General features: G+C 41.3%; 1 protein-coding gene across 1 annotated transcript in view; it reads right to left on the bottom strand.

Annotated features, from left to right (window-relative positions):
- Positions 1-10,684, bottom strand: part of gabrr2a (gamma-aminobutyric acid type A receptor subunit rho2a) — a 42,876-nt gene extending 32,192 nt beyond the window's left edge. Inside the window, exons 1-2 of the mRNA XM_047393018.1 lie at positions 10,298-10,684; positions 7,375-7,481 (exon numbers count right to left, since the gene is read on the bottom strand). Of these exons, the coding sequence (XP_047248974.1) occupies positions 7,375-7,481; positions 10,298-10,458 (268 nt within the window). The 5' untranslated portion in view covers positions 10,459-10,684. The remainder of the gene's footprint in view (positions 1-7,374; positions 7,482-10,297) is intronic.
- Positions 10,685-12,130: the final 1,446 nt, after the last annotated feature.

The raw sequence follows: 12,130 nt of genomic DNA, 5'->3' as shown, positions 1-12,130 counted from the left end.
TATCAGAACACAGATTATGTCTCCAAAAATGAGGTCTTACTCTGAGAGTAGATTTGTAAACTGTAATCTGGGTTTTGATGCTGCTTTTGGAGTAATGGCTTTGTTAGGAATAACCTTTATTAATATGCTCATAGCTGTGTTTCCCTTTTATACAATAGTGAAGTAAAGTATAAGTTCTAATGTTTCCCTTTTGTTACAATAGGATAAGAATGCTCATAGACATACAGTACGAGGATAAATGGCCCAAGGATTGTCATAAATGACCTGAAGCTGGGGCACTGGGTTTGATAATGGAGCAGCTGGTATAACTGGGTTGATTAGAAACCTACAGCACACTTAGATTAAGTTTGGACACCCGCTACTACACAATCTAACAGATAGACACCACAATGGTGACACATAGTCTACTGATAATCACTGAGGGAGGGCACATCCATTGCATTGGAGTGCCAGATATAAAACTACATGTGACCTTCTATCGAGGCTCTTTGTCATCCTCTAACAGACTGCGACGGTCCGAGACGGGAGCCTCAGCGCTGATCTCTGGAATAATTCCTCTGCCTTAATTTAGATTAAAAGAGGTAAAAGTTAGAAACTGGTTGAGAGTTGTTCCTTTAAGAGTCTTTAGATAGAAGTGGTGACTGTTTCCGGGGTTCCAAAGGACCGGAGGGGCTCCGAGGCATCTGACCGCCAACAGGGTGCGGTAGCTCGGACAGCTTCTTCCTCACCAAGTGGCTTACCTGTCCATGTCAATACAGGACTTGTTTCTCTGTATATAATGATATTTTCTTACCACATTCATGAGGACCTTTTCTTTTGTCCTGGTGTAAATCCATGAAAGTCACACCAAAACACATCGTTCTCTGGGAAACAGAACCCATCTCTTTCCTAACGGTACAAGAATACAAAACTTCAAACAAGAGCATCTAGTAAAACAAAAACACCAAACCACAAACAAAGTCCAAAATCTCACATCTTGACACTCGGTGGAGGAGGATGTTTTTTCTCTGTTTCCCGCACCCCTCTCATATCTGCCCAGCTTCAGCTCTGTCTTGTCTTCTTTTAGGAGCCTCTTTTTGCATATCTTCCAAATTCTTAGTTATGGATTTGGTCAGCTGGTCTCTCAATGCAATTGATCAATTTTTCTCGACGAGAAGACAGGGTGAAGGAGAGCCCAACTTGTCCGGACAGGACGTTTTTCTCTGGATACACAATGGACTCCTGACAGAAGTGGAGGATTGTGTGTTTGTCGATAATGTCAGTCGAGGATGTGGAAGATGTGTATATAATTGGATGTTTGATATCAGGATTTCTGCTTTTTGGAGTCAGCGGTTACCTGGCATATCGAGAAATTCGGAGAATGTCAGCAGCTGTTCTGGCCATTGTAAGGCTGCCTGGCATGTATGATGGGATCTTCAGAGCGATCAACACTCAGACTGAGATGTTACGTGAGCTGAATCACAGACTGGATGTGATCCTTACACAGGATCGCAGGCAGGTTGCGGTTCCTGGACTCAGGGGTGAAATAGGATAAATCTTGGAGAAAGTTGTTCGCTCGGATCTGGCGAAAGACCAGAAATTTGGCTGTTTGGATTTGCCTTTGAGAAGCACAAGCGAGACTCTCAAGGCTGACAGAAAATTAAGAGTCAGCCTAACTCGAATAATTATTGTTTTTCTGAATCTGGCTCCCCTGCACGGCCTTGATGGCCGGCCATCTTCAACTTCTCCTGGAAGTTATGTAAACATGACGCTCTGCTCCCTCTGCCCCCTCCCTTCCCTGAGGACATCTGTTGACCTGCTCAGAACTTTGTGGCCGGTTGATGAACATTCCAACGTACCATCAAAGACAATGGCCTCTGGGACAGTGCTTCATGGACTTACTTGCACACACTCACTTGCACACACACACATGCTCAAAATAAACATACAGGTCCTTCTCAAAATATTAGCATATTGTGTTAAAGTTCATTATTTTCCATAATGTCATGATGAAAATTTAACATTAATATATTTTGGATTCATTGCACACTAACTGAAATATTTCAGGTCTTTTATTGTCTTAATACGGATGATTTTGGCATACAGCTCATGAAAACCCAAAATTCCTATTTCACAAAATTAGCACATTTCATCTGACCAATAAAAGAAAAGTGTTCTTAATACAAAAAACGTCAACCTTCAAATAATCATGTACAGTTATGCACTCAATACTTGGTCGGGAATCCTTTGGCAGAAATGACTGCTTCAATGCGGCGTGGCATGGAGGCAATCAGCCTGTGGCACTGCTGAGGTCTTATGGAGGCCCAGGATGCTTCGATAGCGGCCTTTAGCTCATCCAGAGTGTTGGGTCTTGAGTCTCTCAACGTTCTCTTCACAATATCCCACAGATTCTCTATGGGGTTCAGGTCAGGAGAGTTGGCAGGCCAATTGAGCACAGTGATACCATGGTCAGTAAACCATTTACCAGTGGTTTTGGCACTGTGAGCAGGTGTCAGGTCGTGCTGAAAAATGAAATCTTCATTTCCATAAAGCTTTTCAGCAGATGGAAGCATGAAGTGCTCCAAAATCTCCTGATAGCTAGCTGCATTGACCCTGCCCTTGATAAAACACAGTGGACCAACACCAGCAGCTGACACGGCACCCCAGACCATCACTGACTGTGGGTACTTGACACTGGACTTCTGGCATTTTGGCATTTCCTCCTCCCCAGTCTTCCTCCAGACTCTGGCACCTTGATTTCCGAATGACATGCAGAATTTGCTTTCATCCGAAAAAAGGACTTTGGACCACTGAGCAACAGTCCAGTGCTGCTTCTCTGTAGCCCAGGTCAGGCGCTTCTGCCACTGTTTCTGGTTCAAAAGTGGCTTGACCTGGGGAATGCGGCACCTGTAGCCCATTTCCTGCACACGCCTGTGCACGGTGGCTCTGGATGTTTCTACTCCAGACTCCGTGGTGCCGCATTCCCCAGGTCAAGCCACTTTTGAACCAGAAACAGTGGCAGAAGCGCCTGACCTGGGCTACAGAGAAGCAGCACTGGACTGTTGCTCAGTGGTCCAAAGTCCTTTTTTCGGATGAAAGCAAATTCTGCATGTCATTCGGAAATCAAGGTGCCAGAGTCTGGAGGAAGACTGGGGAGAAGGAAATGCCAAAATGCCAGAAGTCCAGTGTCAAGTACCCACAGTCAGTGATGGTCTGGGGTGCCGTGTCAGCTGCTGGTGTTGGTCCACTGTGTTTTATCAAGGGCAGGGTCAATGCAGCTAGCTATCAGGAGATTTTGGAGCACTTCATGCTTCCATCTGCTGAAAAGCTTTATGGAGATGAAGATTTCATTTTTCAGCACGACCTGGCACCTGCTCACAGTGCCAAAACCACTGGTAAATGGTTTACTGACCATGGTATCACTGTGCTCAATTGGCCTGCCAACTCTTCTGACCTGAACCCCATAGAGAATCTTTGGGATATTGTGAAGAGAACGTTGAGAGACTCAAGACCCAACACTCTGGATGAGCTAAAGGCCGCTATCGAAGCATCCTGGGCCTCCATAAGACCTCAGCAGTGCCACAGGCTGATTGCCTCCACGCCACGCTGCATTGAAGCAGTCATTTCTGCAAAAGGATTCCCGACCAAGTATTGAGTGCATAACTGTACATGATTATTTGAAGGTTGACGTTTTTTGTATTAAAAACACTTTTCTTTTATTGGTCGGATGAAATATGCTAATTTTGTGAGATAGGAATTTTGGGTTTTCATGAGCTGTATGCCAAAATCATCCGTATTAAGACAATAAAAGACCTGAAATATTTCAGTTAGTGTGCAATGAATCTAAAATATATGAATGTTAAATTTTCATCATTACATTATGGAAAATAATGAACTTTATCACAATATGCTAATATTTTGAGAAGGACCTGTATGCAGCCCCTCACACCACCTTCACCGTTCCCGACATAATGTTGTTTTGTAAACTTGTTCCTTCTTTGTTCTGAGGTTTTTTGCAATTTCAAACTGAATCCTGCTAAGGATAAAGTGTGAAATATAATTTTTTTCCCTCTATTTACCTAATGTGGCCTCTTTTCTCATCTAGCAAGGGCAGCTCCTGTGAGTTGGCAGCAAAGCCTCGGTGACCCGTCCCCCCCTTTGATGTATGTTTGGATGGGTTGTACTGGAATTCTAATTTCCGTTCAGGGATCAATAAAGTATCTTTGAATTGAATTGAATTGAATTATATAGTTTTTGTAACTATCAGGTTTGAATTCTATTTATTTACGATAAAAACTGTCCACAGTTCTCTAGGACAGAAATCAGGTTCTGTCATGAGCTGGAAATAAAGCATTTACTTTGTTTCTGTGTGAGCAACAGGACTGTCGCTGTTTCATTGCAGACCGGCTTAGATGTGATTTGGATCATCAGAGCTGAACATAAAACTGAGATCAGCTGCAGCGGCGCAGACAGATGGCGGATTAGCATCAGGGAAAAGGTCGGAGTAGCACATAGTAATCTGAGAGGCTGAGAACGGGTCAGTTTAGGTTCGAACCATCAGAACTCCTGCCGAGCAGTTGATAGTATCTGAGTAGGGGGTCAAATCGAATCAAAACAATGCCATATATGTCTCCCAAAATGGTTTATTTTATTCATGTTTTTCTGCATAAACATGAATACATGCAGAGTCTTGACAGGAGTCACGTTTGCCTTCCTTCCTACCAGCCAGAACTTCTGACTGGATCAGCATCTAATTTCTGTCCAACAGTCAAACATGATCAATTACCAGTCGCTCCAGCTGTTATATATTCAATTTGCTCTTTGAAATAGCTGGGATTCATTAGGATCAATTCAGCCTAAGTCTTTGCTGTGCTTTTGTGTTCACCATGTGGATCTGCTGGTTCTGTCCTACATAGATGTTCGTTTGGACTGTCTGGGACCAAGCCAACCTCCGGTTTGGTTAAAACATGCTATGGGAAGACGTCCATGGGGTAAGAACGCTGTCAAAAACAATGTGTATGTAAAGACGGAAATGTGTGCATATTAGTCAATAGTTGTGCATAAGTAAAATCCAAAAGAGGTATTGTATATTTTCTCTATAAGAATACAAAATAAAATGTTACAGCTTCAAGAAATTACAAACACAAAGTTCAAGTTTACAGTTGTGGTTTATTCTTTATGAATACAATATGCTATAACAGTTTATGAATACAATTTATTTTCTCTGAGAATATTAATTTACATCAGCGACTTGGTGTCACGTGATCTCAGGCTGGTTAGTGGAGCACAGAGATAGTCAATTCGCATTGCGCATGCGCTGTCACACTCTTCACCGCCAGTAAACGTAGTGCCGGAATGGGAGACAATTCAGTCTAAAAGAAATATTAGGAACAGAGGGGAGATAGGGGGGGATCAAGAGTATTATAAATAAAGCATTGTTCTTATTTTTATGAAATACAAAACTAAAACATAGAATATAGTGGGTGGAGTTATACAATGATGTACAGTAGGTGGCAGTATGCACCTCTGAATTTGTTGCGAACCGCCAGCAGAAGAAGAAGAAGCAGCAGCACTAGCGCCAAGATGACGGACCAAGAGCATATATTAACGACATTAAGACATATATAAACTTTTTAACATTACCTGGCTTTGTACCGTAGTTTCTTGGTCCGTTCTGCAACCTACTGTACATTATTGTATAACTCCACCCACTATATTCTATGTTTTAGTTTTGTATTTCATAAAAATAAGAACAACGCTTTATTTATAATACTCTTGATCCCCCCCTATCTCCCCTCTGTTCCTAATATTTCTTTTAGACTGAATTATCTCCCATTCCGGCACTACGTTTACTGGCGGTGAGGAGTGTGACAGCGCATGCACAACGCGAATCGACTAACTGTGCTCCACTAACCAGCCTGAGATCACGTGACGCCAAGTCGCTGATGTAAATTCGTATTCTCAAAGAAAAGAAATCGTATTCACAAACTGTTATAGCATATTGTATTCATAAAGAATAAACCACGACTGTAAACTTGAACTTTGTGTTTGTAATTTCTTGAAGCTGTAACATTTTATTTTGTATTCTTATAGAGAAAATATACAATACCTCTTTTGGATTTTACTTATGCACAACTATTGAGTAATATGTACACATTTCCGTCTTTACATACACATTGTTTTTGACAGCGTTCTTACCCCATAGACATCTTATAAACTGGGACAGAGAAGCAGATCAGAACTGATCTGAAGATAGGTGGACCTAAAAAGAGGGCAATCTTAGCTTCAAAAGACTTGAAACTGTGGTGAAGGTTTTATCTTCTAATAGGAACGACCCCAAACATACAGCCTTTTAATCTGATAGGGTCTGAGCTTTCTGCAGTGAAGAATAGGCAAAAAAAAAACTCTTTAGCAGTCTATAGATGTTATCCTCGGGTGTTTGTGTTTGTTTGATAATTTCCTTGTTTATATTCAAAAGATCTTGGCATATTTAGTTCATTTCTCTTTGTTCATTATTGTTAGGAAGATGTTGCCATAAAATTTCATTCTTTTATGTTTAGATTCTTATTTCTGGTGTTCTGCTCTCTGTGTATTTTAGTTCATCCTCTAGAACAGTGTTTCCCCCCTTGGTTTGTAGTTTCATTTGTGGTAATTATTCACCTTTCCTCAGTTTCCTTGTTTTGCTCTCCTCCCCATCTGTTCCAAACCCCCCTGATTAGCTCACCTGCGTCCAATGTCATTCTCCACCCTTCCCTCTGGAAATAAGCTCTCTGGTTGTCATTGTTCATTTTTCAGTTTAAATTATTAAACCTCAACCATGCTCATCCCAAGTTTCTGCCTGCATTTTGGTCCTACTGCAGAGCCTGCAGAGACATGCCCTAAATCACAGCTGTAACTGCAGTAACAGGTGACACCACAAGGTATTGATCCAGGGGGAATGAATACTAAACTAAACTTTTCAGATTTTTAGCTGTAAAATAATTTGAAAACCATGTATACCTTAATTTCCACCTCAGAGTTATGCTCTACTTTGTATTGCCGTATTGCACAAGATCGCAGTAAAATCCACCGAAGTTTTGTGGTTGTGATCTGACAAAAGTTTGTTTTAAAAGTCAGGATTTTTTTTTATATTACAGCGACTTGTGTTTAATTGAGCCCATCTGTTCTGTGTTGTTGCTTTTTGGCCTGTATGGTCGTTTGATAGTCCCTGTGAAGTCTAACCTTAGTTTCGGAAAACATAATCTACTTAATCTGGTATTTCCCACGTACAGGGTCTCGAACCTCTGAAGGATCTGCTCACAATGCTAGGCAGGTGGTTCAAAGATCCAAATATGATTTAAAAAAAACTTGCAGTGCACCATCAGGTACATCTCCAGGTGCTGCAGACCCTCTTACCTCCAAATGCTGGCCTCATGGTGAAGTCATGATCATCTACTTTGAGAAGATGCTCCGTCTTGGTTTTTCTGGACTTGGTCACATCTGGAGGTTTCTTTGGCAGAGAGCTGCAGGAAGAAAACATCAGAATCAAAGAGCTGAAAAAACAACAAAGATGTTCAGGAAACAAAATCTGCTGCTATTACAGCTACTCTGATCCCAACAAAAACACCAACTGTTTTCTCTCAGGATGGATCTCCAGCTCACATTCAGCAGTTCTGGGCTCAGAGGAAATCACAGGAAGCCCAATCTCCAGCAGGGTGAACTACTTCATTGTAAAATTACATCAGATTTATACAGAGTTTCCTCATAAATAAGGTTACTGTTTCACACATCATATGCAGTCAGCAAATAGTTTATCAGCAGGAAACCAGAACCTCTGCTGGAGCTGCTGGTTTGAAAAACAGAAAACAACTAAAGATTCCCCGAAGAGTTGAAGCAGCAAGTTCAAAACATCAATGCCTCAAAGTATTTCAGCATAAACATCAACTCTGGAAAGTTCCTCTGAAATAATCTCTGAAGATTACAGATTTTAAATGAGCTCAAGCACCGGTTGTTTTTCCCACACGTGCTGTAATATCCAAATGATTAAAAGAAACAACAAAAAAACATTTTTATTTTATTTTGTTAGAAATATGTTGTTTAACCTTTACAGGATCAGATGTGTGGAAAGGATCCCATATTTTCATGGTCTGGACTCTGTAGTCCAGAATCTGTTTGAGATATGAAATCTGTGTGAAATAAATTCTCAGATCAAACCACTCAGGTCCTCTGAGTGGTGGAAGCTAACAAGCTAGATAGATATATCCTGTATCAATTAACAGCTGATCTGTTGAGTCAACTGACTGTAAGTCTGTCTGGATGATTTTTATTGTTTTTTATGTTATGAGACCTGGAAAGTAGCTTCCACCACTTCATGGATTTATTCACTTTCCAACAAGTTTAATGCTGATATGACATGTTTCTGCTACAGGTTAAACAACTGAACATTGTCTTTCAGGTTTTTCTGATAGAGCACAGAATTCATGGTTCTGTTTATATAACTTCAGGTTTGCAGGTCTGCAGTAAAGCAGCCCCATACCATCACACTTCCACCACCATATTTGATTGCCAGTGTTATGTTATTTTTCTAAGTTTAACATGATGCAAACGTTGCAAGAAGTTCAACTTGTGGGTTGAGAGTCCACAAAGGTTTTTACAGAAAGATGGAGTACATCATGGATAATTTGAGAAATTAAGCTACCACTCCTGGCAAGGTTCACCCCTGTTCCATGTTTTCTCCATTTATGGATCATGGCCCTCAGAATCTGATTGGTTCACTGGAGTCCCAAATTTTTAGAAATGGCTTTGTAACCCTTTCGAGACATCTGTCCTTGAATGTCTTTCAATCAGCGCATGAAGTTTTGCTTTTTGACATCTCTGAGCCTACTTCATGTTGTCAGACATGTTCTATTTAAGTGATTTCTTGATTTCACAGGTCAGGCAGTAATCAGGCCTGGGTGAGAGTTGTGAAACTGAACACAGCTGTCCCAAAACTGCAGGCTTTCACAATTAATTCAACATTCAGCAATGGGAGAAACAGACGGCCATGTTGGTTTCACATCTTATCAAAGTATAAGATGTGAAAATGAACATTACACTACAAAATCAAAGGCTGTGATTCAAACTGCTCGATCCAGCTTCTCTCACCTTAAGATGTGCACCTGATCAAGAAAATGATGGGTTCATGAACTGTACCATTAATTAATTAATTAATTAATTCATTCATTCATTCATTCATTCATTCATTCATTCATTCATGCATTCATTCACTCATTCATTCATTCGTTCATATTCCTTATTTACACATGAGGTCAGTTTCAAGACAGACCTGTGTAAAACCTGTTGCAACATAAAACAGAAAATGCTGCAAAAAAATCATACAAATATTAAATGCAACATTTCATTTCAAACTGGGCAGATCAAACCGTTTTTATCAGTACAGTAAAAACCAAACTGTGTTCTCAACAGAGCATTTTATAATGTTAAAATCAGGTATACTTTATTTGAGATTTTTCAATGACTCTGGGTTTGTCTTTATTATTACCAATCAATAGGTTTATATATTTGGGTGCACATTTATCTGAGATGCTGACGTTTTGGTTGATGTTGTTCAGGCTCATCAGGTTTTTTATTCTGAAACTCTGTGATGTAAATGTATGCATCCAGAAAAGTTCTGGTTTAAATACATAAGAAGCTATTTTATCTGAGGAAAGGGAAGCTGACTGAGTCCACTGTGTCACCTGCACAAGGCTGCAGGGCGTTTCTCCCACTCAGCTAACTGGTTGATGTTTTAATCCGGGAGAACAGGTGCATTTTCCTCCCTATAGCAGATTTGTAAAAGCTTCTGACAGAATCGTTCAGAGGTTCTGGATCATTTGGTCGGAACGAGTATGAGCACACCACATATGCAACTGAAATGCATCACATTCACTGAGACGTCGTCTCGAAAAACTCAAAGTCTAAACATCTAATTTCCTCTAGAGTCCAAAAGTCTAGAGTCTGATGCAAGAATTCCTGATGTTCCGATCTGCCGCCAACCAGATGTTTAAGGTTAGGAAGTTAGGGAGCTAATTATATCTCAAGCAAGCTGATCACTTCCAAAAACAGAAAAAAAAAAATGTATTCTTTTTTAGTAATTAATTTATTATGCATCTTCAAACATGATAGGATAACTTAATAAATGTAATAACAATAATGCTCAAAATCTAGTTAAACCGAATGCATCAGATTTATATAGTGATTTTTAGGTAAACATTTTCTCTTTAATAGCTGATTAAAACCTGGCAGCGCTCCATCTCTCATTCATCTCCATCATTCATCAACATCAGTTCTCCGCACTTACGCGCCGTGCTTCTGGGTCTCTTCGGTTCCCGTCCATCTGCGCACTCGCTGTCCGTGTTTGCGCGCCTCCGCGGTTCGGATCTGACCCAGCAGCAGGAACAGCAGCAGGAAGAGGAGGAGGAGAAGAGTTCTGTTCAGGTAAGGCATCCTGACGGCGTCCATCCACAGGTGAATCCCTGCAGGAACATCATCCTCCTCCGCACTCGGACCCCGTCATGGTCTCCGTCACGGTGTGATGTCTCTCAGCATCTGTGAACACACACCAGAGCTGGCGCACACGCCCACTCTGGGATTATTCAGATTATGGCTCCTCAACATCATCAAAACGGGGAGGGTTGCAACATTCTCAACCTTTGCAGGGGCAGAAAGAGACTCTCTGGGGCCGCGGGCACCAATAACCCACCAGCCAAATGTTACAGACTGTTTTCCATCTGTACTTACATTACCTTGCAAAAGTATTCATGCCCCTTGCACTTTTTCCACATTTGGTACAACTTTAATGTGTTTTATTTGGATTTCGTGTGATAGACAAAAATGTTTCAGTTGGAAAAACCATTTGCTTCAGTTATACAGCTGCAAGTGTTTTGGGCTCTGTGTAGCTTTGTAAATCTAGGCAAATCTATCTCAAGATTAGTCAGATTGGATGGGTTACTTCTATGAACATCAAGTTCCACAGATTATCAATTGTATTTTGTCAGAGTCTGGTTGTCTCCGTGCCTGCTGCTTCCTTTTTCCACCTCTAGGGGCCGCGGAGCTGGAGGACCAAAGGTGTGACAGGTGTTCTTCATTGAGTCATCAGTTCAGAGGACTCTATGAGGACGGCTCACCTGCACTTCTGCGCCTGAGTGTTTTTGCCCTTTGTGGTAGTACTCCCTGTCCATATACCTTGTATCTTGTGATTGTTTTATGAGGATTTTTACTAACAGTCTGTTTACCTTGTCTTAGGCACCTCAGCCTTGCTCCTTGTTGGAGATCTCAAGAAAACCTCTGATCACAGTCTGGACTCTGGATTCATTCCATGCCTCTCTGTCTGGTTAAGCGAACCCTGTCCACCCTCCTACAGTTCCTCCTGGATCATCAAGAAGCCCCAACAGAATTAGCACTAGCTCACTGTCCCAGACTCGCAACCATTTCCCTCTGGCGGATCGCCCCACCCGAATAGTAAGCCTATCCACAGAATTAGCATGCAAGTCTGTATCCCGATCTGAACTCACCTTGTTGTTTTCCCTTCCAGTCAGACGGCCTTCCTGGAAACTTCGCTCCTTGTACATTTCACAAATTGTTAATAAATTCTTTAAACGTTTCTCTCTTTGAGTGTTCTCTGCATGTGCGCCAAATCGGCCTTAAAAAACTATGACATATTTAGGTCTGGGCTTTGACTTCTGGATTCAAACACAAGAATAAGCATATGAACCATTCTATTGTATCTCTTGCTGTATGTTTGGGGTAATTGTCCTACTGTGAAGATGACGTTTTGACCCAGTCTTATGTCTTTTGCAGCCTCTAGCAGGTTTTCTTTCAGTAGTAGACTGTTTTTTACCTCCATCCATCTTCCCATCAACTCCGACCAGCTCGGGTCATCTTCTGATAACAATCCCCAAAGCACAATGCTACCACCACTATGTTTTACTATCAGTTATTACCTGGTCCTGCTCACCGTTGCCATTCAATGTGTTGACTCGCCTGGTCCTGGTTCCACTAATCACCTTCCAAGCCTTCATATGTCTCAGTTTCTCTCATTCATAGGCAGATCCATTCCTGTGCCACTCCTCATGGGTTAGTCATAGATCTAATTTCTGTTCCCTTTATGATTCCTACTGTGCCTATAAGGTTG

Source organism: Girardinichthys multiradiatus, chromosome 19, assembly GCF_021462225.1.
Source record: "Girardinichthys multiradiatus isolate DD_20200921_A chromosome 19, DD_fGirMul_XY1, whole genome shotgun sequence".
Lineage (NCBI taxonomy): Eukaryota > Metazoa > Chordata > Actinopteri > Cyprinodontiformes > Goodeidae > Girardinichthys > Girardinichthys multiradiatus.
This window is presented reverse-complemented; position numbering and strand designations above follow the sequence as displayed.